This window comes from Trifolium pratense, linkage group LG4, assembly GCF_020283565.1.
Source record: "Trifolium pratense cultivar HEN17-A07 linkage group LG4, ARS_RC_1.1, whole genome shotgun sequence".
Classification (NCBI taxonomy): Eukaryota; Viridiplantae; Streptophyta; class Magnoliopsida; order Fabales; family Fabaceae; genus Trifolium; species Trifolium pratense.
In genome coordinates, this window is record NC_060062.1 from 20,235,873 (window position 1) to 20,263,565 (window position 27,693).

The 27,693-nt window shown below is 32.8% G+C and overlaps 4 protein-coding genes across 5 annotated transcripts; 3 read left to right on the forward strand and 1 right to left on the reverse strand.

Annotated features, from left to right (window-relative positions):
- Window positions 1-1,352: 1,352 nt before the first annotated feature.
- On the forward strand, window positions 1,353-3,188 carry LOC123881692 (GTP-binding protein SAR1B-like). The gene is made up of 3 exons (XM_045930415.1): window positions 1,353-1,629; window positions 1,719-1,850; window positions 2,635-3,188. The coding sequence occupies exons 1-3, from the start codon at window positions 1,501-1,503 to the stop codon at window positions 2,953-2,955; spliced, it is 582 nt and encodes a 193-aa protein (XP_045786371.1). The 5' UTR covers window positions 1,353-1,500; the 3' UTR covers window positions 2,956-3,188.
- A 1,836-nt stretch (window positions 3,189-5,024) lies between these two features.
- LOC123882061 (calmodulin-binding transcription activator 5-like) lies at window positions 5,025-12,838 on the reverse strand. Of its 2 annotated transcripts, XR_006799688.1 has the most exons (15): window positions 12,741-12,835; window positions 12,519-12,636; window positions 11,637-11,762; window positions 11,112-11,227; window positions 10,651-10,739; window positions 10,419-10,464; window positions 9,792-9,909; window positions 9,512-9,628; window positions 9,363-9,421; window positions 8,835-9,248; window positions 7,688-8,382; window positions 6,556-7,102; window positions 6,022-6,330; window positions 5,353-5,494; window positions 5,025-5,265 (listed from the first exon to the last, which is right to left on the reverse strand). XR_006799688.1 is itself a non-coding variant. In XM_045930846.1 (14 exons), exons 2-14 carry the CDS (start codon window positions 12,580-12,582, stop codon window positions 5,417-5,419), a joined length of 2,778 nt encoding a protein of 925 aa, XP_045786802.1. In that variant the 5' UTR covers window positions 12,583-12,636; window positions 12,741-12,838; the 3' UTR covers window positions 5,025-5,416. The 2 variants fall into 2 exon arrangements, 1 of the variants encoding a protein (XP_045786802.1); XM_045930846.1 differs by having other exon boundaries at window positions 5,025-5,494; window positions 12,741-12,838.
- Window positions 12,839-17,380: 4,542 nt separating this feature from the next.
- Window positions 17,381-21,032, forward strand: LOC123882062 (acetate--CoA ligase CCL3-like). Its single transcript, XM_045930847.1, has 3 exons — window positions 17,381-17,956; window positions 18,874-19,461; window positions 19,998-21,032. Exons 1-3 carry the CDS (start codon window positions 17,738-17,740, stop codon window positions 20,898-20,900), a joined length of 1,710 nt encoding a protein of 569 aa, XP_045786803.1. The 5' UTR covers window positions 17,381-17,737; the 3' UTR covers window positions 20,901-21,032.
- A 391-nt stretch (window positions 21,033-21,423) lies between these two features.
- Window positions 21,424-23,483, forward strand: LOC123882063 (protein trichome birefringence-like 4). The gene is made up of 5 exons (XM_045930849.1): window positions 21,424-21,940; window positions 22,048-22,240; window positions 22,344-22,540; window positions 22,615-22,773; window positions 22,968-23,483. Exons 1-5 carry the CDS (start codon window positions 21,435-21,437, stop codon window positions 23,311-23,313), a joined length of 1,401 nt encoding a protein of 466 aa, XP_045786805.1. The 5' UTR covers window positions 21,424-21,434; the 3' UTR covers window positions 23,314-23,483.
- The last annotated feature ends 4,210 nt before the right edge of the window (window positions 23,484-27,693 follow it).

Here is a 27,693-nt window from a genome sequence, read left to right on the forward strand (position 1 = left end):
TTTATCCATCAATCAATTAAAATAAACTATGTGGGTGTCAAATGTAAATCTACTTATATAACTTCCTCTCATAGGTTATTGGATAAATACCTCTAAATTATCAAAGGAGTAGAATAAACATCACCTACATGTATATATTTAAAAAACTTTTACACTGTGGGTGCATAGTAATTAAACTAAAAAATCAACATATTAAATTATTGAAAAAATTAATAAATTTATAATTTAATATAAAATACAAAATTTAATATAATACTAATAGTTTTGTAAAAAAAAATCTTGATAAAAACCATAAAAGTTTAATAAAAAATATTAGGCTTTAATGCTGTTTTGATCCCCCTATTTTGAAAAACCTGAACTTTTGATCCTCCTATTTTAAAACTCAGCACTTTTGATCCCCCTATTTTAGTTTTTTGTTAGTTTTAGTCCCCCACCTCAATTTGGTCAAACTTTTGCTTATGTGTCATGCTCACTGATGACGTGGCATTGTACATGTGGACAAACAATTTCCTTAGATAGTGTCCCGAGCCCCAATCTTTTGCTTTTTTGATTGCAGTGATGTAAACATGATCATCTTTAAGGAATCCCATTGCAAAACATGCATCTCTATAGGTCAAATATTGTGTGTCACCAATTTTTCTGACATCATCATAGCAAGTTGTCCACATGTACAATGCCACATCATCAGTGAGCATGACACATAAGCAAAAGTTTGACCAAATTGAGGTGGGGGACTAAAACTAACAAAAAACTAAAATAGGGGGATCAAAAGTGCTGAGTTTTAAAATAGGGGATCAAAAGTTCAGGTTTTTCAAAATAGGGGATCAAAACTGCATTAAAGCCAAAATATTATTTATATTTACTTAATTTGAATGATCTTGTCTTGTAAATTCAAAAGACTTTTTTTTATGAGTCATGGTCCAATCTTTTTATTTGAATAAAGTTTTCTCTTATCCCAACACCTACTTTGGTGATAATTTGTTAATTGGAGTAATATATTTTGAAAAAATCTGTTAATAATATATTTTTTTGGTAAGGAATCTGTTAATAACATAATTTGAAAAAATCTTTGTGGCATTTATTTTATTTTTGAGAAAATCTTGTGCCCAAAAGAATAAAAATAAAAAATATGAGAAAATCTGTGGGTTTTTATTTGACGTGACTACGGTTTAATTTTAATTTTAACTTTAACAATTAATAATTATTAAACCCGATGACGCGTACAATCCAATCAAACCCGCACACGTGGAATTTCTTCACAATAACCGGCTACGCCAGTGTCACCCTTTGCTCACATCATCACTTCCCTTTGCTTATAAATTCACCGTCCAAGCCGGTAACAAGTCTCAAATCTTCTCCATTATATATAACACAGTGATCGAAAAATAACTGAAAACAAAACAAAATACTCCGATTAGAGTTCCGGCGACCGTTACTGCGTCGGAGATATTTTCTGTTTAAAATTTTCACTACTTTTGAAATTTTCCGTTGAACGTTACAATGTTTCTTTTTGATTGGTTCTATGGAATTCTTGCTTCCCTTGGTTTATGGCAAAAGGAGGCGAAGATTTTGTTCTTAGGGTTAGATAATGCTGGGAAAACCACTTTGCTTCACATGCTCAAAGACGAGGTTTTTTATTTTATTTAATTCTGCAGTTTTTTAAATTATATAAGTTTTATTTATATAAATTTAATTAATTAATTTTTGAAATATTGTAGAGATTAGTTCAGCATCAACCAACTCAATATCCAACTTCGGAGGAATTGAGCATTGGGAAGATAAGGTTTAAAGCTTTTGATTTAGGTGGTCACCAGATTGCTCGTAGGGTCTGGAAGGATTACTATGCTCAGGTTTGTTTTTATTTTTATTTTTTATTTTTAAGTATTTATGATGAATGATTTATAGTTAGTTGCTTAATTGTTAATGGTTTTTAGTTAGTTTCTTAATTGTTAATTTGTTATAGTTAGCTGTTTAATTGTTTGTTTAAGAGTTTAACGGGCATGCACCAAGTAGTTTTACATGATCATGCAATAAGAAACCTTCAATTTGTAATTTGTTATGACGTCATATAACTGCTTTCAAAATATCTTTGTGATTTGGCGGAATACAAGATGTTCATACATAGTCTGGGCATGCACCAAGTAGTATTGAAATTGTTGTATGATGTCAATTTGGTTATTGGAATTAACCAAACCCTGAATTTAGTTTTTCAAAGATTGGGTTTTGCTATACAGGAAGGTTTAGCAGCGCAGCTTTTTGCTTGTCTAACTTTTGTTCATAAATTGATTTATGAATAAATTGATTTACCAAACTCTGAATTTAGAAATTTGGAATCACATAAAATTTTGTGGTCCAAGAGGAGTAGATATGACTACCTTAATAATCGTATGCACTTCAGTTTTTGTTTTTTGTAAAAGCCTTATGCTGTGGTTTGTGGCTGCTTGTTGTATATTTCTATAGCTACGAATCATTGACATGCAGACATTGATAATAATATGGAAGTAATTGACTGTAACATGTTATTATGTGAATGTGTGTTGGATACAAGAGCCTTTAATTCGAAATGTTGGTCTTAAATAGGAACTGAGCGAATACTGTTGTTTTCATGTTAATTGTAAACTTTATATCATACAGGTGGATGCTGTAGTCTACTTGGTTGACGCATTTGACAAGGAAAGATTTTCAGAATCAAAGAGGGAGCTGGATGCTCTTCTTTCTGATGAGTCACTAGCAAAAGTACCTTTCCTTATCTTAGGAAACAAGATTGACATTCCTTATGCTGCTTCAGAGGACGAGTTACGTTATCATATGGGCTTGACTAACTTCACTACAGGCAAGGGCAAGGTTACTCTTGCTGACTCCAATGTCCGTCCATTGGAGGTTTTCATGTGTAGTATTGTCCGCAAGATGGGATATGGTGAAGGCTTTAAGTGGCTTTCTCAGTATATTAAATAGGAAAAGAAGTCAAGTGTGCTCGTAGTTCTTGATTTTAATCTTTTTGATGCAGTTTCAACATTAGCATCGTAGTTTTATACGTCTTTGCTCATGTAAATTGGATAATAATACTTAAAATGGTAGTTTTACTTTTTCTTAGTTATGAAATATTAATTTAGCAGTTGAAAATATTGTCTTGCAGTCTATATCAGGTTACTGAAGTTGCAGAATTAATAATAGTGTCTTGAATGTTAGAATTGGCTTGAATGTTAGAATTTCCTAGAAATTTATTCATAATCTACGTTCAGAAGCCGAAATATATTGGTTGCAGTGTTGTTAGGAGTAGGACACTTGTGATCAATGATGTTGAATATGATAGTTGTCCCTCTTTGTCAGCATGGTACAACACACAATTAGGTTCCTAAACTCGACTTTGAGTGTGAATATAGAATAGTATATGTCGGGAGAGATCTTTATTTGAAAAGTTACGTATAGAGGTGTGCCAGCCAAGTAATAAGAGGGTAAGAGTATGCTTGAGAATTTATTTTTTTGAAAAGTTACGTATAATTCAATCACAAAGGTAATTTAGTCATTTTATTTAATACAGTATAAAATATTTAAAGTCCAGCAGAATATTTTAAATTTGAATATAATTTTATCTGAGTTTATTTTTTTTGTTAATAGAGTAGTTTTGAATATGATATTTATCTTATCATTATTTGATTTACGTAAACTAAATAATAGAAATATATATGCTATCTACCAAAGGAAAAAAAAAGAACAATGATATATGCTATAAGTTACTTATTTTGTTCACATAAAACACATGAATACATGATACATTTTTTTTTACAAGATCAAACTTAATGCATTTCATTCATAATAGTAATTTCAATATAAAGTGGACAATAATAAAAAACTTGGGGACTAGCATTAAAGTGAGTTGTCTGAGCTAGATCATGGACCACCCGATTGACTTGTCTCCTAACATAACTATAACTGACCTTACGGTTTTGGATGAACTCTAATAATCTCCTACATTCATTTATTAGCACACCAAACTCAGTTTGATTTCTAGTCCCTATATCAATTGCTTGCACCACTTGCAAGCAGTCAGTTTCCACTTGATTTACCACATATGAGAATGATATATCCATTGTAGCACCTCTAAAATTCTAGCAGCTTCTGATGCGCCTTTAACCAGTCCTGCAGCGTATCTCTTGCTCGTCTTGTTACCTCAAAAACTGTTGGTATTTTTTCTTGCCAACATTTTTGGTTTCTCCTCCACCATACCATTACTGCTACTTTAGGCATCACAGTGGAATTAACTTCATCAATAATTTGAAACACCTTGGAATGAATACATGATACTTAGTAAAATATGTTCACATAAAACAAATGAATACATGATACTTAGTAAAACATTATGATGTTTGTATTAGTCATATGAGAATTGTCTTTAAACCTATATTCAAGTCATCTCACATTTGATGCGAGACTTTTTAACAATCACATTCGAGCCTTTTGAGGTTAGCCTACATATGACTAGTAACTACCACGTGATAAAATAAGGAAAAAAGGTTGAGGCCATACAAAACGAAAAAAGAAAAAAGGTTGTCTCCATATGCTTTTATTCAACCATCCATTCTATATACGTTTTGGTTTGTTTTCAAATGTTATTTAAGGCTTAGTTAGGACTCCATCTTCAGGATTCAGATGCTCTTGGATTGGTAGTTAGTTTGGAACAAATTTGTGTTCTTCCGTTGCTTGCAGCTCACCAAGATGTTCCAACCACTTATTTACTCCATCACAAGTCAAGTCGATGCTACCATCATCCAAAATGTTAAAAAAGACTTATTTTTAGCGTTTTCTTGAACCATGCAGCTGTTTCATGTCATGGGGTGAATTCTTGACAAAGTATGAAACATCTCAGAATGAAAGATTCATTCATTGTTTTGGACAATCCCCCATCTCATATGTCTTCACCTCTGCTGTCAGATGCTACGAGGACCATTGTTCCTACAATGTAGTCACCATTTCCTGTTTTTTGCTTTCTTTTTCCAAATGTACCACAAAAACAAATACTAATATAGAAATAACTGATTGTGTGTACTTTACTGAAAAGTTAAAATGTCTTTTTATACATGTGTTAATAATTAAGATATGTTGGCGCATAATATAGTAATATCAATACAAATATGAAAATTTCCTCAGCCACTGATCTTCAGTTGCTTCAGCTCCAGTTTTTCGAAAGTGCAATTGTGCAAGAAAAAGGAGAAGCTAGTTACCATCCCCATACTGGGCTTTTTGGTGTATTATGTTTATTCAACTCTGGGATGGCATTGACAGATCAATCACTCGTGAAAACTTCATACATAATCCATTCTAGGATATCAAAGAAGGGAACTTACAACTTACAAAGTGTATTTGATATACAAAAACAGCAACAACCTCCCTTCACATTCTGCTGAGTGTAACATTTCTAAGATCTTCGGCTAAACTGGGTCTTCTTTTCCATGTCAACTTCATTACTAAGCACTTTTTCATATTCTCGTTCCAGCTGCACAAAAGAGTTGTTGATATTTAATATTATTTATTTAATATAGGAATAAATATGTAAATATACTCTAAAGTATCCTAGATTATTCTTAGCATAACATATTTCATAGTACATATTCCTTTTATAATTAATGCTCTTAATTGTAGAATTGGCTATATAATAGAATGTCGTGATGCTCTTGACACACACGGTTTTCACCATATGTCTCTTGTATTCTTCCTTTTTCTCTTTCAATAAGGTATCAAAGCCTCTCCAAGACCCGTTGGGCCACCCACCATTTATATCCACACACCATACCCAACAGTGTTGGGCGTGAGGGGAGGTGTTACGAAGTTTCACATCGGATGTGAGATGACATGTACATGGGTTTATAAGTAGAGGCAATCACTATCATACAAACCAGTTTTGTAGGGTTGAGTTAGGCCCAAATCCCAATTTAAAGAAGAATATTCTACAGGTAAAAACACATGCGGTGCAAAAGTAAACCGTCTTAATACTAGGAATAATAAATTAATATTAGCTGTTACCTTTGCTTGATTAAGGGCTAACTTCATCCTCCTGTAATCTTCTTGTGCTTTCTTAGAACGGAACATAGCCTGCACTCGTATTACACTTCTCTCAACACGTTCTTCAGCTTGTTTCCTACTAGTACGAAAGAAATCTTCCTCTGCATCACTTTGCTGATTCTGATCTCCATCTGCTTCCTCAGTATTAAGCTGGAGCCCGCGGAAGCCCTTTCTCTTTAAACGCCAACGCAACACTGCTTTCTCAACCACACTAACTGACCAAAGGATTTTACAATAATGTTTCCGTTGTTGAAAGGACCTGAAAGCAGCCTGCATTGTATCAAATGATTTATTAAAGAGCAGCTGTATCAACCGACTGACTAAGGGATCTATGATGAGCTAAACTGAGTCATACTTGGTGGAAAAAAAATCATGTTAACGTTTGTGCCAATTGAAATCAATCTTTAGTCACTTGACCATTTAACAATTGTGAATAAATAACGTGTTTTACTAAGGACTATCGCTAATGGCAAAGGCAGAAAGTATAGCTCTTACTTGAATCTTGATAGCCTGATGGCGCAGGTTGAGAAAATTTCTACGAATCTTCCATGTACGGAATCTATATTGTATGCGAGCAGCAGCAGCCATCACTTTCTTTGTTTCAAAATTGCGGAAGGCATGCTGAATCTTCATTGCTGCAACTATTTTGCGTGCTTCAGCTTCCGGACTGGAAAACTCAACCGCCTCAGTTTGTAACTTTAAGGAATGCTGCCTATACGCTTCTTGTATGCGTGCTGCTGCATCGGCGGCTGTACGGTAAGCTGCCAATGTATCTTTAAGGTAGAGCTGTTCCTCAGTAAGGTTCTCGGAATTTACTGGATCATCCGTGCTAGTTTCCAGTGAGCCACTGATATTTCCCGCTAAGCTCATATCATTGAATTGCTCAACTAAAGACTTTTCCGAAAGATAAGCTGCTAAGCCATGATAACCCCTTGTATAAGCAAGATCAGCGGCAGTACATCCACCGGGGTTTTGGTGAGTTGGATCTGTGACCAAATTTGGCTTTGCCCCAGCTGACAATAAAGTTGCGACCATTTTCTCTCTGAAGATACGTTTAAATCAAATATAGTAATATAAAACAAAATATTCATTCAAAACTCCAGCAGCCTACTTTACCTAAAGTTATGATAAATTCATATAGGCTATGCTAATCTCTAATTATTTAGAAACAGAAAAAACTTGGATGCTGAAACCATGTCAGAAAAGGATTTTTAGGCCAACGTGGTTACAATAGGACTAATGGTTTTGTCATGAACAAACTTTTCTTTTTGACAGTAATGAACCAACATATCTAAAGGATTAAAAATCCCTAACATTAAGATATGAACAGTTTTTATATTATATCTAATCAACCCCCCTTACACAATAGCCCTTTGGCCTCGAAACATAGACAATGCACCGGCTTATTACCTTGGATTAAAATTTAACTTTTTATTAGAAGAATGAGTCCTGGAATAATAAAAATTTAGACAAACATGGTCACAACTCAACAAAGGCTATTCTCTGATATCACGTCCTGAACCAACTATTACAAAACATACGCAATTAGGTAAAGGCATATGAGTGGTTTTTTATATTATATACTAATCCAACGGGTTTAAATAAGTGGGGTGTTTGTGTAATATACCTGCCGTAATATGCTGCCCAATGAAGAGCAGTCCATCCAAATTTATCCCGAAAATCCAGCGACAAGCCTGACCATGAAAATAAAGTAACAGCCCATGTATATTCCAAAATTGCACACAAATGGATGACACTTTGGCCTTGTGCGTCATATTCAGTAGTCTTAGATCCTAAAACAATTCTTTCTGAAAGCCATTCCTTTAATCTGTTTTTCAATGCAATTCCAAACAGTGCATCTTTTGCTTGTGAAAATGGAATTTTGTTGTCTAAAGTTGACTTCGATAAGTATTGCCAAGTATTAGAAATAAATGACGTCTTTAAGGAGAATTCTCTTGCCTCCTTTAGTCTACTAGGCGATACTTTACTAGAGATGACATCGAGACTCTGCTGTTTAGCAAAGAGCAAATAAGCAAGCCTCATTTGAAGTCGAAACTCATCCCAGTTCTTCTCTTCCACAGAAGCAACTAGGTCGTGCAAAACAGGCGTACGATACTCAAAATTAACAACTTGGCTGATAGGATTATGACCATCAAAGCTCAAGTAGAGATTCACGATTCCCGGAGAATGCGGTGGTACCCAACATCGGTAGACCCCCTCCTGAACAATTTCTACAGGAACACTTGTATCGCCACAGACACACATTAGATTGGACTTTGGGAGGTGCAAATAGTCTTTATGAAAGAGTCCAGTCACTAGAATCTGCAAGAAGTATAGGAACCAAGAAAGGTAAGCAACAATTGTAAAATAACAGTATACATATGAACTGGTCTTACGGCATGTATTTACTGGGTTTTATTATGATTTATACACCTATGTAGAACTGACAATTCAAATTGAACGTGTATCCAATATCCAACATTTGTTGGTGTCCGACACATGGGGTTACATACAATAATGCAATTTTCTCAAATTATTTTCGGTGTGGACTGTCAGTGTCGTGTCCATGCTTATAAGTTTTACACATTAAGATGTGCATATTCTTCAGAGTTTATATTCCATAGTTTACAGCTTTGGAATTCGTTAAGATCGAACGAAAAGACTGAGGAATCAACTAGAAGTTAGAAATCGATTCATACATAAGTCGTAATGGTTAAAGAAAGGTATAATTGCTAGTAAGTAGATACACGGACAAAGGAAAAGGAAAAGGAAACCTTTGATTTCTCTGTGGAAGACACCCACACAGGGGACACATCGGTGAGATTAAATATTTGTTCTGGAAGGGAAAGTTGCTGATTATCCACATCCAGAGATGAATACGGTTCATTAACGGGTGTAGCTGAGGATCCCAGAGCAGAATCATCAACTGAACAAGGGGAATCAGACATGATTTGGTTCACCCACATTCCAAAGCTGTCCTGACTTTGCAATCTGTCATTGACCAAAGTGTTTAACGAATCAACACCACTTGAAGATACATGATGACTATTCTGGGCATTTTGATTTCCTTGATTGTAAATTGTCTGAAGAGTAACACCTGAAAAAGTGTATGGAACACTATTGCTCGCTGCAATTGGCTGAGTTGAATTATCGAAAGAATTAATTCCCGCAGATGCATTGCTGGCTACCTGGTGAGAAAAATCATACATTAGAACAGCAGCTAATACAAAGCGAGTATCTCCAGAAAAAGGAACAAGAAGCAAAGTGAAATATAAATTGAAAATGAAACAATCTTTTCTTACATTGCTAAAACTGCCATTGAGTAAAATTTGATTTTGTTGATCAAAATATGGAAGTTTTCCTGCAAAAAAGTTAATTTAAAATTAAAATAAATAAGGTGCTTTACAGGCACGTTACTGTTTATGTTAAAGTACAATCGATCACCATTTACCTCCATTAGGCACAGTAGAGGTGTTAAGATCGTTTGCCACTAGGTCATCCCATTCAAGTGTATTAAGTTCATGGAGCCTCAGTTCATGACTTTTGACTGTTGTATTGTCATTAATCTCTGTTCATCTCCAAAACAGAAGGGATGAGAATGTATATCTTGTCCAGTAAAGACAACTAACTATAGTATCCATGATTTTTTTTAAATCACAAAATCATGTCATCAACAGTTCCTTTACAATATTTTAATAGAAAGAATGCAATATTTTGAAAGTTTTTCTCACCACTAGCATATGCAGTTTTGGTCCCTGAATCTATTTCTTCTGACAAAATCCACGGTGCAGTTGGATCAGAGGCAGTAGTAGAGTTTGAATGTACGGGAGTGATGGGAGAACCTTGAGACTGTATCATGAGCCACAATTCAAAGAATGTTACAAAGACATCTTTTGTTCATTCTCATAATCAAATTTTAAAGCATAAATGGCACCTCAAGCACGTATTTATGTCTAATTATAAATATGGCTTTAAACACAAATAGAAACTGATTAACAATGTCCTAGCACTGATGAGTTAGGTAAGCATCTTTTCAAAAGTATGTCTTATCTTTATGTTTAAAGACAAAACAGAACTATTTTTCAAATTTCCAAAAGAATACTGGAAGATGAAACGCAGTTTTCAACATAATGAAACAATGAGTCGGATATACATAATTATACGTCATTTTTTTAATACTGTAACAAGAAACAACCTATATAAGGTCACTAGGTCAGTAAATTACAGACCGACAATGACAGCAAACATATAAGGTCTTTCTTTCAGCTAAAACAATGACAAATAAATTATGGTTTGTGTTATGAGGTGAAATTAAAATTCTTGTGAGGAACAAAAATAGAGCAAGTATTTACACAAACCTCTTGTGTTTCACGGTAATGAACTAGGACAATGTGTTCCAAACTCCTGAAAAGAAAATGGTGCAAACAATTTTAAGTACAATTTTTATATGCAAAATTGTTCAAATTATATTCTCAACCTAATAGATATAACAATTTGAGAAGCATCATTACAAACAAATAATTCGGAAATATGGAAATTCATATGTTGGAGCCAGGGCCTAATAGTTAAGTTAACAGTTGGTTTACATACTTATCAAGCAACCAATAACATCTACGAACAAAGTTTGGGCTATCTTGACCATGTGCATAATATACATGAATCCTTTCTTCATTACCAACCTGATTGATGGGGAAAAGATAAAAAATTTCAGAAATCAGATACGCCATTAACCACTCGTTCTTTTGTCAGAATTAATAATAACAAAAACTATGGGAAGGAAATATTATCATACATAATAATAACATTGTAATCTGGTGAATGAATGAATGAATAATTTATTCCCCAAAATATTAACCAGAAACAATTAACAGTGATAAATGTGTGATTGAACCATTGTACAAAAACTGTAGAACATACAAAGCAGAGATGATGATAAATTATCCCATGTAAAATCTTTTGAATAAACAGAATTTAACTTGCTAGTTGCCATCACAATTACAAGTTAATTCAAATATAAACAGTTAAACACCCGAGAAAATGAAAATCCTCACTTTTAAGTGCTCATGAGCTTCTTTAACAGTTTTTCCATCCTTTTTCTTTTTCCAGTTGTGCCCATCTTTTCTAAAGTTCCGAAGCTTTTTGCGGTCAAATAATATAATAGTGCCACCTGTTGATGCACAAAATAGTAGTAAGTAATAATAAGATACCATTGTCGTTGGAGATTTGACATCATCTAACTGTTAACAGCAACAGCTTATTACTTAGGTGCAAAATAGCTAATCAAAATTCTTTAATGAATATGATTGAAAAATCATATGCATTGGAAGTTTATAGTTTATACTACTTTGTTCATGCTATATACAAAATGCTACGGCCTACGGTACATGATTATCATGGACTGCTTTCTATTATCTGCAGGTAAACTGTATTATGGAAATTAAGAAATAGAGACTAAAAATACAGGAATGAATGGAATGAGAAACATCATATGGGAAAATGAATGGTGGAGCAGAATGAGATTGATGCATATCTTGTTCACAAACATTAGGTTACTACTAATAGCAACAGATGATTACTTTTGGGCAAATTCATTGGCTTGACATTGATGGTGAAATACTTGTGATTACAAAGCATGGCATGAATCTCATTGGGACGAAGCCATCTTGTTCTTGCTTCCTCCATAATGCTCGGAACATCCAGCTCTGAGGCATATAAAATCAAAACCAAAACAACCAGTAGTCAGTACCAGTAAGATTTACAGTTGGAAGAAGAAGGAGGGAACAACATACTTCAAAACCCAATATTAAAAACAATGGATATTTACACCATTCTACCATATTGAATGAAAATTTAGATAGAGCAACTTCATATTCAAATACTTAAACTTTTTACTAGTTCCCTATTCATATGCCCTAAAAAAATCAAATTCATGCAATATTGCACTTTCCATATGATTTATGCGATCAAAGGGCCAACCAGCTAAATGTTAGGACATTGTGTTTGAGAATCTTATTTTGGTCTTAACCCTCCGGTTCCCATGGGAAATGGCCCTTGAAAATTCCAAAATTCAGGCAGGAGGTAAGTAAAGTCTGGCCAAGAATTATTCCGCCCGAGATTCAAACTCAGGCTCTCTTAATTCACCCTTAACAATTTGTCTTAACATTGTGTTTGAGAATCTATTATCTAGTAATATTGACATCATGACTATATTTTGCACTAATCACTATATCTTTAACTATATGATATACATACTAACAAGTACTAACAATTTAATTTGACCCAAGTAAATTCTGAGTTGTTTTACACAAAAAAAAAAAAAATTCCATTTTGTTTATGCCACCAAAGACAAATAGCACATAAGCAAACCATTAAAATTACTATAAAAATTGATACTAGAAAATATGTTTAAGCTAAAAAAAACAAAAAAAACAGCATAATTGAAAGAGCAAAGTAGGAACCTTGCAATGTGTGGAATCCATGTATCTCTGATCCCACTAGTTGACCAGATAAGATATTTGCCATCTCATAAACCTCTGAAGATTATCAACACTTTTTTTTCTCACCGCAAGTTGTCAGCTGCAGAAAAAACTCATAAGGGAAAAGAAAATCAATCAGAATGAAAAAACATGATGAAATATTAAAAGGGCAGTGAAAGATAACAGAAAAGATGATGAATTTACCTGATCATAGAGAAGGGTCTGTTCCAATTGGAAGAACGGAGAAATATGTTCGAATTTACCTTCCTTTTCTATTGTCTGCGACACTATCACTATATTACATTATTACGGAGTAATAAATAAATATAAATATTTTTAAAAAATAATATGACTATTTTTTTGGGTAAGATAATATGACAATTTATTAATTTTGTATAATTTTTTATATTTTCTTTAAATTAAACTCAAATTCAAATGGTTAATGAACTCAAATAAAATAAATCGTTCAGAAGAAATCGAATTCAATTTCTGGTAAAAACTATTACCGAAACTTCTTTCTCTTAGAAACCATAAGGTTAATTCAAAAAAGGCTTAATTAGTCTATTGGTCCCTTAAAGACATTTTAGGTTTCACGATGGTTCCTTAAAGAAAAAAAGGTCCGGGTTGGTCCCTTAAAGACATATATGTTTGTCATATTGGTCATTTCCGTTAAATTTTAACTCCAAATATACAAAAAATTTCAATTGTTAAAATTTTAAAAATTAATAAGGTTTTTTGTGGACCACTTAGACTTAACGACATCCACAATTCAGTCAACTAAAACTAACGTTTTTTGTGAAAAATTGATGAAAAGGACCAATGTGGAAACAAATGTGTCTTTAAGGGATCAATCCAGACTTTTTTTTCTTCTTTAAGGGACCATTGTGAAACCTAAAATATCTTTAAGAGACCAATAGACTAATTAAACCTTAAAAAAGAAATTAAACTTGTTTTTGTACATCTCCTTTTTTTAAGCGTGTTACATGTGTTACATCTACTTAAATTATTTTTTTTATAACATCTATTACAAATACATATGCAGGTTAGGGATTTGATTCAAATGGTAAATGTTTTAGTCTTCTTAAGTATATGGTCAATGGTTCGATTACGAACTTATGCATAACAAGAAAATTTAATTGAAAGAAAAAAATTTATCTTATGTGTCCCATCTCAAGATTAATTTTGTTTTTTTATTTTATGCAATGGTTAGGGGAGAATTTGTCTTTTGTCAAGATGATAATACACTTTGACAAAATAGTTTATTGTCAAGAATTTGTCATTACTCCAAAAAAGGTCATTGAATTTTTCTTCATAAAAAAAAAAAGAAAAACTAATTAGAGTTTAGAATGGTAAAAATGAGATAAATAAATTAATAAATGACGAGCCATTGAAAAAATCATATGCTGAATAGTTAATTTTTTTTTTGAAAAGGCTGAATGAATTAATATGACTAATCCAAGAAGGAGACTTGTCAAAGATTAGCTAAGAAATCCACAACATCTTTACAAGAAGAACAAGGAAACACCACACTAAAGTACAAAATCCAATTGCATCACCCCAACTACCACACTAGCAATAAATCAGTGTTTTGCAGTTATTTTTTCAAAAAAAAAAAAAAAAAACGAATAATCTCCGTGTAATTCAATGTTTTTTTGTTTACAATGAACTGAGAATCGAACTCATGACATATAACGTACTACCTAAACCTCTCACCACTAGATCAAACATAGTGGCTTCGGGGCACTAATTCAATGTTTAATTAGTTAGTAAAATGGAAAATGTTAAACAATGTCTCGTGACACTAGTTAATGATATAAATATAGAAATTTAATATCGCAAATTGTGCATTCAATAGTTTAATGATGTAAAAATTATTCTCTCTCATCATAGTAAAATATACTTCTTCCGTCTCATTTTTTTAGCATTTTAAAATTTTTCACATGAATTAAGAAATTATAAATATTTATAAGTTAAGTCATTTTTATCCCTATTTTATTAATAAAGATAAAATTTTATTTAATGAGTTTTCGAGTTTCCATTTATTTTTAGAGAAAATGATCAAGAAATACGTTTTTTTTATAATGGAATCTCTGAAACGCCTATTGGTCCTATTGAAAATAATAATAATAATAATATAAATGAAGACCTGTCCATTTTCGCTGAGGCTAACATTTTTTATAAAGGTACAAATGATAAAACATCATTAATTGCATTTTGATTTTTAACCAATGTTTTAGGACAAAAATAAAAAGCTAAAAGACGAAAGATTTGAGACGAAGGAAGTACTAAATTAATCTTGAACTTTAGCTCATTTTTCTTTCTATTTAAAAAATGTATCCAGGATGCGAGTTAGGTTAGAAACCAACAAGATAAAATAGAAAAATGGTTTACTCATTTATCCTTATAAGATATAATAAATATTTATAATTTTTTTTTGTTCACAATGAAGTTGAAAATTGAACTTATGATCTCTAGTATATTACTGAAACATCTCACCACTAAATCAAACTTAATGTCTTAAATATTTATTTATCATGTGGTTTTCACACCTAGCATAGACTCGCTTGGTATTTTGGTAGTGTGCATAATCAAATGGCATTTCACATGGAGTAGCTCATGGTTGTTACTCATTAATTCAAAGATCTGGAACTGGAATATTGGTTGGGTAAGCTTGGGGTTTGTTATTCCAATTTGTTCCATTAGTTTCGATTGAATGAGAGATGAATTAACTAATGGGTTTAATTGGCAGGCATGGTGTAAAATCAGTTTAATTGGCAGGCATGGTGTAAAAGCATTGGAGAAATCATCTAACTCTTTTTACGTTAAGTTTAGTGTTGAGTTTATTACGAGGTAGATAAATGAGATTGTTCGTAGTTTAACTAAGTCGATCATATATGTAGCTAATCTTCAAATATTTGTTAAAATACCAAATTATACTAAGCACTTATTGATTAATGTAATGCTATAAATTTTTTATCTAAAAAAATAGGGTAAATAGGGTTTTACCCCCTGCAAAATAAGCCAATTTCGCATTACCCCCTGCAAAAAAAAAACTTGGGATTACCCCCCGGCAATATGAAGATTCTCTCTTTTTACCCCCTGCTTGACAACTTGGCATATAATCTTTATTTTTTATGAGGTGGCATGCATATGTGGCATTTATTTCATTTTTATTTTTTTAATTTGCACATGTCATTTTTATTATTAAATAAATTGGTGACAAATATTTAAAAAATTCCACTTAATTAGTTTTTAAAAAAATAAAAAATATTGTGTCAAAAAAAAATTATTAAAAATAAAATATGTTAATTCAAAAAGATATGTTAATCCATTGTTTCTAACGCAAAAAAAAAAAAAAACTCACAATCTTTTCCTGTAACATAACACAAATCTTTCTCCTTCTCATTCTTCTTCTCAAAACACAAAATCATTTTTTCTCTAACACAAACTAAGAATCTCAGAATCCTTTTTCTCTAAAATAAAACCTAGAAATCCGCCGAATCACTCCGCCGAATTCGTCGAAACAAATGATTGATGAAGAACAAAGGCAGGAACTAGGAACCGAATTTCCTATAAAGGCAGAAACTAGGTTTTTGAATTTATGGGTTAGGGATTGAATTGATGGGATGAAGAATTTGGAAGAAGAATTATGTTTTTGGGTTAGGAAAAAATTGGGTTGTTGCAAAGGGATGAAGAATAGAAGAACAAAAGAAATTTATGATTATGTTTCTAGGTTTACCGAGATTGATTTTTGGAAGAAAAAAAATTGGGTTCTTTTTGGATTGTTGTTCTTGGTGGTGTTGATGTTGTTGTTCTTGTTGAATGATGAAAGTTATCGTGGTAGGGATGAATGAGAAATTAATCAAAGAATTTATTATTATTTTTTTAATTTTTAGTTTATTTAATAATAAAAATGACATGTGCAAATTAAAAAAAAATTAAAAAAAAATTAAATGCCACATATGCATGCCACCTCATAAAAAATAAAGATTCTATGCCAAGTTGTCAAGCAGGGGGTAAAAAGAGAGAATCTTAATATTACAGGGGGTAATCCCAAGTTTTTTTTTTGCAGGAGGAATGCAAAATTGGCTTATTTTGCAGGGGGTAAAACCCTATTTACCCAAAAAAATATATACCAGTATATAAAAATCAGTATTTTGCAGTTACTTTTAAATTTTAATTACAAAGTAAACTTACATGATAATATAATAATTTTTTATTATTTAACGTTGATGTAAAATTATTTTACAAAAACAAAATATTAAATTTTATTAAACTCTAAAATAATATTCACCGAATAATTATATTGCAATGATGATACAAATGTTCAATGTATTCATATTTCGTGGTATTTTTGGTACATTCATTAGCCTAAATACATCAAATTCATTTTAGATTTATAGATAATAATATTTATTTTTTTTTGGTACAAAGATAGTAATTCTATTATTATAAAAATATAAAATAATAGTAATATCTTATCTGTCATTTTAGATTTATAGAAATCATGTTAATTTTCAATAGTTTAATTTTTATTTTTTTAAAAACTAAAATAGCTTAATTTTTATTGATAATTACTAATTGTTATACAAATATAAATTATCCAGATAAAATAGTAAAATAGATTTACACAGAGAGTTTAATTGCTGTGCACTGTCACCGTAAAATTTTTTACACATACATCTAATGATGCGTAACCACGTCATTTAATGAATGTGATATACAATATCATTTATTTTTAAATATTATACATCATGTATATATCAATATATTATTGAACGCACGTGTAAAATAATTTTACTAACGGTGCATATAAATTAAATTCATCAAACGACTATCTACACATATAAATTATCCAGATAGTCCTTTAAATATAAGACTTTATTATTGAAAAAATTATGGAGATGAATTAAATTTGTTGATCTTATCTTGTCAAAATAATAAAGAAAAGTGTGAAGAGGTCATATCATACAACTCATCCTACGGATATTTGGTAACGGGAGTTAGGAGTAATTTGTGTGAGATAGATAAGGACGAGACAAACGAGTTAGCATAAAACTGAGATGAGAGTATAAATAAAGACAAAGTTTGCTCATTCGTCATACATTTATGTCTTATTACTTTATAAGGAACACACAGACAGACAGAGAGAATAGAAGCGCGAGAGAAAGTACATACATACATACAGTGACGAGACGAAGATGATGGTTAGGAAACAGGACATAGATGAACTTCCAAAGAACGCGGCTAACTACACAGCTTTAACACCTTTATGGTTCTTAGAAAGAGCTGCTAAGATTCATCCAACCAGAAAATCAATCATCCATGGATCCCTTCATTACACGTGGCATCAGACTTATCAACGTTGCCGTCGATTCGCTTCCGCTCTTTCTAACCACTCCATCTCTCTCGGACACACTGTATGTAGTAACTACTTCTCGCAATTCATCATACTCTGTTTTTTTTTTTTTTTACAGTATTAATGTTTTCTCTAATTAGGTAGATTGTTTTTTTCCAGAATCTCTCTGATATAAATTATGTTAATTTGACTTTTTCTAATCGGTAATCTTAATTTGACTTTTGCTTAGTCGGTGTTTTTTTTTTTTTAGGGTACGGCGATATACCAAAATAGAAATTCAATATTTAATGATACAAGAAATTTAATGCTTCAAAAGTCAAAATGCACAGATTAGCATTTAATAATTTCTATTTTTGCTTCCTTAACATGTGCCTTAAGGGCACAAGTTAACATTCTCCTTTTTTTTAGTAGCATAGTGGCGAAAATCCACCTTAAAGGTGAATAAGTGGAGCATTGGGGTTAGAACCCCAGCTCCTGCACATATAGTGCAATGTATCTGCCAATTGAGTTAATCTCATGGAGACGATCGATCGGTGATCTTATTTTGTCGTTTTTAATATATTTAAAAAAAAAGAAGACTATTTTCTTCTTCTAAGTATCATCTAGTATGATAAAAAATTGTTTGGAATTATTCTATTATTATCTATATCAACATTGTTTTATAGCCTATGAACTATGGAGTGTATTTATGTTAAGAGACTCACTTTAGTTTAGAGATGGTTTGAAGATGTGTTTATAACTGAGTACAATCCTTTACAAGATGGTTTTATAAGGTTGTGTTAAACCCAACTCAAAGTTCTAAGATGGAGCTTGTAACTTTATAAACATATCTTCAGACCATCTTTCGACCAATGTAGGACTCTTAACGGTTCATGTTTACTCTAATTAAGTTTTCAATTTATTGTGTTTTTTTTGGGTTAAGTGATAAATAGCAGTAATGTGTAACCTAGTTTTCTTATGCTACTGCAACAACAACAGGTAGCTGTTATTGCGCCAAATATTCCAGCTCTCTATGAAGCTCATTTTGGGATTCCAATGGCAGGGGCAGTGTTGAACCCTGTGAACATAAGGCTGAATGCTTCCACGGTAGCTTTTCTTCTTGGTCATTGCAATGCATCAGTTGTAATTGTGGATCAAGAGTTCTTTTCATTGGCAGAAGAAGCTTTGAAAATATGGTCTGACAAAACCAAAACATTTAAGTCTCCGATTTTAATTGTCATTGGCGATGAAAACTGCGACCCTGAGTCACTTAGATATGCGTTGAGCAAAGGAGCCATTGATTATGAGGACTTTCTTCGAAGTGGTGACCCTGAATATGATTGGAAACCACCAGAGGATGAGTGGCAGAGCATTGCTTTGGGTTACACGTCTGGGACCACTGCTAGTCCGAAAGGCGTGGTTTTGCATCACCGTGGAGCGTATCTCATGTCTCTTAGTGGTGCACTTATTTGGGGAATGAATGAAGGAGCTGTATATCTTTGGACTCTACCCATGTTTCATTGCAATGGTTGGTGCTACACTTGGACACTGGCAGCTCTCTTTGGCACAAACATATGTCTCCGCCAGGTAAAACTAATGTCTGATGGGTTTGGTTTCTTTTCCTGTGCATTTATTTGAGCAGAATTTGAACAAACTGCTATTGTTTTGTGAGACATGATTTAGTACAACTACAAAGTGTTGTTAAATAGTTGTTGTAGGCTTGTAGAATTTGAAGTTTTGAACAAACTGCTATTTCTGTGATCTGTGGTCAACTACATTAATATAATATTCTGTGCAAGTCTTGTTGATAATTTGTAATTTTAGCTTCAAGTTTGATGCTATCGTTAATGCTAATGCAATTTGATGAATGTCTCATGAACACATGATTGAGGGCTGTTTTAGAACAAATTGTAGCATAATTCAAACATAAACTTGTGATACTTTTGACCAGGATTTTAAATGCTGTAATTTTTTGGCAGTTTGTAGTTGGTTAACTAGTGATAACTGATAACGCGCTCTCATGTTAACTAATATTGTTGTCTACTTTGTTTAGAGTTGTTTTCATTAACAACGAGTAAGCTGTTATCTACCCTCAATCAAATTTTCTTGATGTGTTTACGCAGGTATCAGCAAAGGCAGTATATGAAGCCATTGCCAAGTACAAAGTGACTCATTTTTGTGCAGCACCAGTGGTGCTTAACTCAATAATTAATGCTCCAGCTGAGGAAACCATACTTCCTCTACCTCATGTTGTACATGTGAATACTGCTGGTGCTGCTCCTCCTCCTTCTGTGCTTTCCGGCATGTCTGAACGAGGATTTCGTGTCACACACACTTACGGTCTTTCAGAAACCTTTGGCCCATCCGTCTATTGTGCTTGGAAACCAGAGTGGGACTCACTTCCACCAGAATCCAGAGCCCGACTCCATGCAAGACAAGGGGTTAGGTACATTGCTTTGGAAGGCCTGGACGTAGTAAACACGAAAACCATGCAGCCTGTTCCTGCTGATGGCAAAACTGTTGGTGAGATCGTGATGCGTGGTAATGCCGTGATGAAAGGTTACTTAAAGAATCCTAAAGCTAATGAAGAGAGCTTTGCAAATGGATGGTACCATTCCGGCGATCTTGCTGTAAAGCATCCAGATGGATATATAGAAATTAAAGACAGATCAAAGGACATCATCATCTCGGGTGCTGAAAATATCAGCAGTGTAGAGGTAGAGAATGCTCTGTACTCGCATCCTGCGATACTGGAGACATCGGTTGTTGCAAGGCCAGATGAGAAATGGGGTGAGTCTCCGTGTGCGTTTGTGACATTAAAGCCAGGAGTGGATAGTAGTAACGAGCAGCGTCTAGTTGATGATATACTGAAATTCTGCAAGGCCAAGATGCCTGCTTATTGGGTTCCGAAATCGGTTGTCTTTGGACCATTACCTAAGACAGCTACTGGGAAGGTACAGAAGCATCTGCTGAGGGCCAAGGCAAAGGAAATGGGGCCTGTCAAGAATAAGATGAGCAAGTTGTAATCATGTTATAGCTATAGTGATAATGTCGAAAAAAGTTACGAGTTCTTGCTGCCTATGTGATGTATCATTAGAATTGTGAAAATCAATAAGAATTATTGTCCTATAATAATAAAAAGCTTTTAGCTGTTCTTATAAGTAGTTCAATGTTTTTATTCCATTATTACAATGTCATTTGGATCCTACCTTTCATAGTACTAACATATTTCAGAAAATACTCCTTGATTGATACATAAAGTCTTATTATTATTAGAAGTAGTTAAAGTTATTATTGATTAGTTGAATGTAGTTAACCTATGTGAAATGTTATTAGACTTTGGGTTCTAATTTTCCATCACTGATTCCTACTCTATTTCCTACAGAATTTGGGTTTGTATAATCATATATGTTCTAAAATTAGACCAAATATTAAAAGAAAAAGCGACTAAGTATATAATTAGTCTCATTAATACAATACAAAAATATATAAGTAGCTCCTCCACTATTCATTATATATATTCAAATTTTCCACATGTATATTCTTCTTTGAAAATTCTCATGGCACTCAAGAAACCATTGCTAAATTCATCAGAACTTCAAAGAACTCTTCAACACCCTCTGTTACGTCCAAGAACTCACCTTTTAACAGTCCCTTTTTTCCTTCTCTCCCTCTTTCTCCTCTCAGCATCATACACTACAAACTCACCTATCAGTGACAACAACACTATCATCATTCCTTCTCGTTTTTCATTTTCTTTGAACAATGTATTGGCACACGCACCGTTTACTTCCTACACAGTTTCAGAATCATCACAGAGCAACACATTCTCTTCTGTTACAGCAGCAGAAAGAACACGAGGAAATTCAACAGACGGAGACTCGCAAGACCTCGATTCATGTGATATCTTTGATGGCTCTTGGATTCAAGATGATTCTCATGAAACCCCTTATCATCATGGGTCATGTCCTTTTCTTGATGATACTTTTAACTGCTTCAAGAATGGACGTTCAGATTACGAGTTTCTTAAATATCGTTGGAAGCCACATGGATGTCAAATTCCAAGGTTCTGTAGTTTCTTAACTCTACCTTGTAAAGTTGATTTTTTATTTTTTATTTTTTTATGTTTTGTGTAGTAAAGTTGAATTTTTTTTCATCAATATATATGTATAGGTTTGATGGGTTGAAAATGTTGCATATGTTAAGAGGCAAGAGAGTGGTGTTTGTAGGAGATTCCTTGAACAGGAACATGTGGCAATCTTTGGTATGTGCTTTGAGAGCTTCTCTTAAAGATAAGAGCAGAATCTACGAAGTTTCAGGACGTCGCGAATTCAGGATTCAAGGTTTCTTTTCTTTCAAATTCAAAGTAAGTTCAAAAGAATTTGCAAGCTGTTTTTTATAAGTAATTTTATAGTGCTTGCATTGTTAAGGTTTGATTTTGTGTTTTTTGTTGTTGTTATGTTAATTAGGATTATGGATGCTCTATAGACTTTGTGAAATCGCCGTTTCTAGTTCAAGAATGGAGAGTGGTACATAACGGTGGAGTTCCTCAAAGAGAAACTCTCAGGCTTGACATGATTCAAGCTTCTAAGTCTCAGTATTATGATGCTGATATAATCATTTTCAACACAGGACATTGGTGGAATCATGACAAGACCAAAAATGGGTAACTATTAACAAAACAATTCTGCTTCGAAACAATATTCAAAGTCTAACTAGTATAAATTTTCATACTTGCAGTAGAAATTACTTTCAAGAAGGTAATCATGTCTATGAGAGATTAGAAGTTTCTGAAGCACTAAGAAAAGCATTGAAGACATGGGCTAAGTGGGTTGATACTACAGTTGATAGCACGCGCACACGAGTTTTTTTCACTGGTTTTTCAGCTTCTCATTACAGGTAGATTTTTATGAATGATTCCATAGTCTCTCCAATTTAGTACCTTAAGTGTATAAAAATGATAAGCATCCCGTGAAGTATATAAAATCCGCCATCTTAATCCCTAAAGTATACGAAATAACGAAAATCTGTCAGGTACGTACCCTAACATTTGAATACATTGGACTAATTGATTTTATGTGTGTAACTTGCAGAGGGGGGCAATGGAACTCTGGAGGTAAATGTGATGGGGAGAGACAACCTATTACAAATGAGAGCTATCTTTCGGCATATCCATGGACAATGGGAATTGTTGAAGAGGTTATAGCAGAGATGAAGACCCCGGTGTTTTATCTCAACATTACCAAAATGACTGATTATAGAAAAGATGGACATCCTTCAATATATAGAGAACCAGGTTTCAGTGATAACAAAGGTCATAGAATGGTTCAAGATTGCAGCCATTGGTGCCTTCCTGGAATTCCAGACTCTTGGAATGAACTTCTCTATTCAACTCTACTTATAGCATATACAAACTTTATGAGTTCTACAAATTATTAACTATATGATATGATCTTATCTGTAACCAATGATACATTAGTCATTGCATGGTTAAGGATGCTGTTACTCAACAGCAAAAATAAATACTCAAGTCATTGTTAGTCAGTTGCATAGTTAGATTAGATACAACATTGTAAGTAAAGCTTGATTATGCAGACATGAACATGAACTTGTGCAAGGAAATGAAGATGTCTTATGATAATCCAAGCAACACATATTTGAAGTTAAACTTGCATGTTGTTACATGTATAGTATACATGTATGGCACAACTTACATGTATAGTATACATGTTTATTACTTGTTGATAGAAAAGCTTTGTTAAGTAGTACATATATAACTTTACCTTCCCTTGGAAGGTACTCAAGTCTCCTTAACAATGCAATGTGTTTAGTTCATTATTTTATTTTTATGTGCTCAAACAACTGATAGTATCATGTTCCTTTTCTACATTTTTTCATTCAAACTGATGGTGGCACATAATCTACATGAATGCACATATATGCTATCAATTGTTTAACTCAAATGTTCTGACGAAGTTACATCAATCCATATCCATATTGGTTGAAGGCCAAATAAGACGTCCGTCTAACCTAGCTACGAACCATCATCACTACTGGTGTGAGACAGCAAAGCAGAGAGAAAAACATCTGGATTAAATCTAGACCCTTTGATTAATAATTAAATGGTCACCTCGATCACCACCAAAAAAAGATGATCACCCAAATTACACCAGAAAAAATACAATCGTCTAACCACTAAAATCCACATGAGTCATGACAGTCTCAACAACCTATAAAAGGACCAACTATGCTTAAAAAAAATATACACACTCTTATTCCGACCTTCACTCAAATATTTTTGTACCAACACCATATTTTAGTAGCTAAAATTTATATAGATCTCACCTATATGAACATGACTATTATGATTAACATCTTTATTATAATTAACACCTTAGAAGTCAACAACAACAACAACAAGTACACAAGATAAAAACAAACGATATGATTACAACAAGAACAAGAAGTCAACAACAACAACATTAGAAAAGTAAAGAAAAAACAAAAGGCTAAATTGCATTTGCTACTTAATTTTTACAAACTTACAATTTTGGCATCTAACTTTTACAAACTTACAATTTTATCCCATAACTTTAGTCCCTCTTGAAAAAGAATTTTGACCACATCAGCACGACTTACCACATATGTCGTATGAGTCAATGTCTATGTGGCAAAACATGTTGACGAGTCATGCGAGTCATTGTCCACGTGACAAAACATGCTAATGTGGCATGTGAATCACTTGTCACACGTGCATTGACTTGATTATGGAGCAAAAATCACAAGTTTGCGAAAGTTAAAGTGTCAAAAATGCTATTTTAAAAATTAATGGACCAAAATTGCAAATTTTTGAAAATTTAAAAATCAAAATGCAATTTAGCCGAACAAAAAATAATGTACTAACTTAGTACAAGTGAAGATTTACTTTTTAGATAGATTAATTACTAATATATCTAAAAAAATAAATTTTCTCCTGTACTCTAAATGCATGAGGGAGGTATTGTAGTTCAGTAGGAGGGAATGAGTTTCATCTCCCTGAGCTTAGCCAACCAAAATCTAATACTCTTAAACGTATCAACATACTCAGAAAATCCATATTCCTTACTCTTATTAATACTAGACACATGTTGAAACTCAAATCTTAAAACTGACACCATAGCTTCAAAACAAGCAATTTCCTCCAATTTTGTCTTATGAAGCCCATATTTCCCCACAATCAAATTCCAAATCTCACCCTTATCACTCATCAACTCAACTATATCAAACTCATCATTCTCATCAAATTACTCCCTCCTTCCCAATTTGATTGACAAAGTTGACTGTTGTGCACTATTCACACATGTTGCTTTGATCTTATTTTTCTACTAATAAACAAAAATAAATATTAGCATATATGATGTTGTTTGATTCGTCTCGATAAGTATTTTCAAAATATCAAATTATTATAATTTATACTATTATAAAATTAAAAATATTAATCGTCAAAGTTATGCATCGGCATGTGTGAAACAGTCAACTATATAATCATAATGGGTGGCATTTAGCCTGCACAAATTGTACAATTTGTGCACTGTGCACAAAAAGTTTCTAAAAGACAGCTGTCCACCCCGACTATATTTTACCGGTCATTGAAAAGAGAAAAAAAATGTGTGATAGCCTTCTAGCCTCTACTTAACTATGAAGCTCTTATTCATATCATTTCCATCAAAAAGGACAATCACATGTCAATCAGAAAGCTCCAGCCCATTAGTATGTCGACACATCATCAAAAAACAAATCAAAAATAAATTAGTTGATTGAATTTATATTGTTTGATAAAATTAGCGGTTAATGTTGCTTATAAGCACTCTTCTAACCTAAGAGTCCATTTGATATGCTAAAAAATAAGGGACCGGACAGAACAACTTTTTGTCCGCAGTACAAGTTGTCTAAAATACCAAAATACCATTTTATTAACCAAATATCGTATAAGACAAAAAAATGTTCAATATCCCAAAAATTTGTTCTGTGCTGTTCTATCATGTGTTGTATTGTTCTGTCCAGTATTTGCCCTTTAACAGATCAAACACACCCTAAAAGAACAAATCAAAAATAAATTAGTTGATTGAATTTATATTGTTTGATAAAATTAACGGTTGAAGTGGCTTATAGGCACTCTTCTAACCTAAAAAAGTTATTATTAATTACTCTCTCCGTCCCAATTTGATTGACACAGTTGACTGTTGTGCACTATTCACACATGTTGCTTTGATCTTATTTTTCTACTAATAAACAAAAATAAATATTAGCATATAAGATGTTGTTTGATTCGTCTCGATGAGTATTTTCAAAATATCAAATTATTATAATTTTTACTATTATAAAATTAAAAATATTAATCGTCAAAGTTATGCATCGGCATGTGTGAAACAGTCAACTATATAATCATAATGGGTGGCATTTAGCATGCACAAATTGTACAATTTGTGCACTGTGCACAAAAAGTTTCTAAAGGACAGCTGTCCACCCCGACTATATTTTACCGGTCATTGAAAAGAGAAAAAAGTGTGTGATAGCCTTCTAGCCTCTACTTAACTATGAAGCTCTTATTCATATCATATCCATCAAAAAGGACAATCACATGTCAATCAGAAAGCTCCAGCCCATTAGTATGTCGACACATCATCAAAAAACAAATCAAAAATAAATTAGTTGATTGGATTTATATTGTTTGATAAAATTAGCGGTTAAAGTTGCTTATAAGCACTCTTCTAACCTAAGGGTCCATTTGATATGCTAAAAAATAAGGGACCGGACAGGACAACTTTTTTTCCGCAGTACAAATTGTCTAAAATACCAAAATACCATTTTATTAACCAAATATCGTATAAGACAAAACAATGTTCAATATCCAAAAAATTTGTTCTGTGCTGTTCTATCATGTGTTGTGTTGTTCTGTCCAGTACTTACCCTTTAACAGATCAAACACACCCTAAAAGAACAAATCAAAAATAAAAAGATACTATAATATACTATAATATTCCATATCTATTTTAATATATCTATTTTAATTTTTTACTTCTCATCTGGTGATCTATTATTATCTTTAAATTTATAAATTTCAAACAAAATAATCTCACCTTCTTTGTTGTTTAATTATTTCTTCTATCTTTTGTTATAAAGTTTCAATCGAACCCGTTAAAATTGACTCGTTCTATCTCATCCGCATGACTCAATATTCAAACAAACTGAAGATGTATATGATCAAAAGTCTAAATTAAGGGATTATAATTTTTATTATGTTCATGATTTTCGGCCCAAAACTGATGGAACTCAACCTAGTACATTGATAGCAATATATACACTATCATTGCGTAGAAATTTTTTCAGAAACCATGTGCCTCTTGTTCTCATAAAGTAAAGGAACCATGTGCCTCACTGATGCTACATGATAAAAAGAATCAAAAGATCTATATAATCATAATGCCTGTGTTTAAAAAAAAACATAATCATGATGCACAATGGTTCTCCTGTGTGCGCGCATGTGTGAAGTTCTTACCACCATCAAGCAATTGTTAGATAAAACGAGTTTATTCACAACCAATTACTACTTTCATGGTTGTAAGGCTTTCTTAAAAGACAAGTGTTTGTTTCAACTTCAAGTGCCTTGTTAGAAATAATATAAAACCATTGATATGACCCTATCCTAACAGCTTAAGTTTTTGGGATAATTGGTTATTTGACATGGTATCAGAGCCTCTATGACTAAGTGGTCTAGAGTTCGATCCCCACTCCCCTCACTTTCTAATTAAAAAGTGGAATTTAAGCATATGGTAGGTG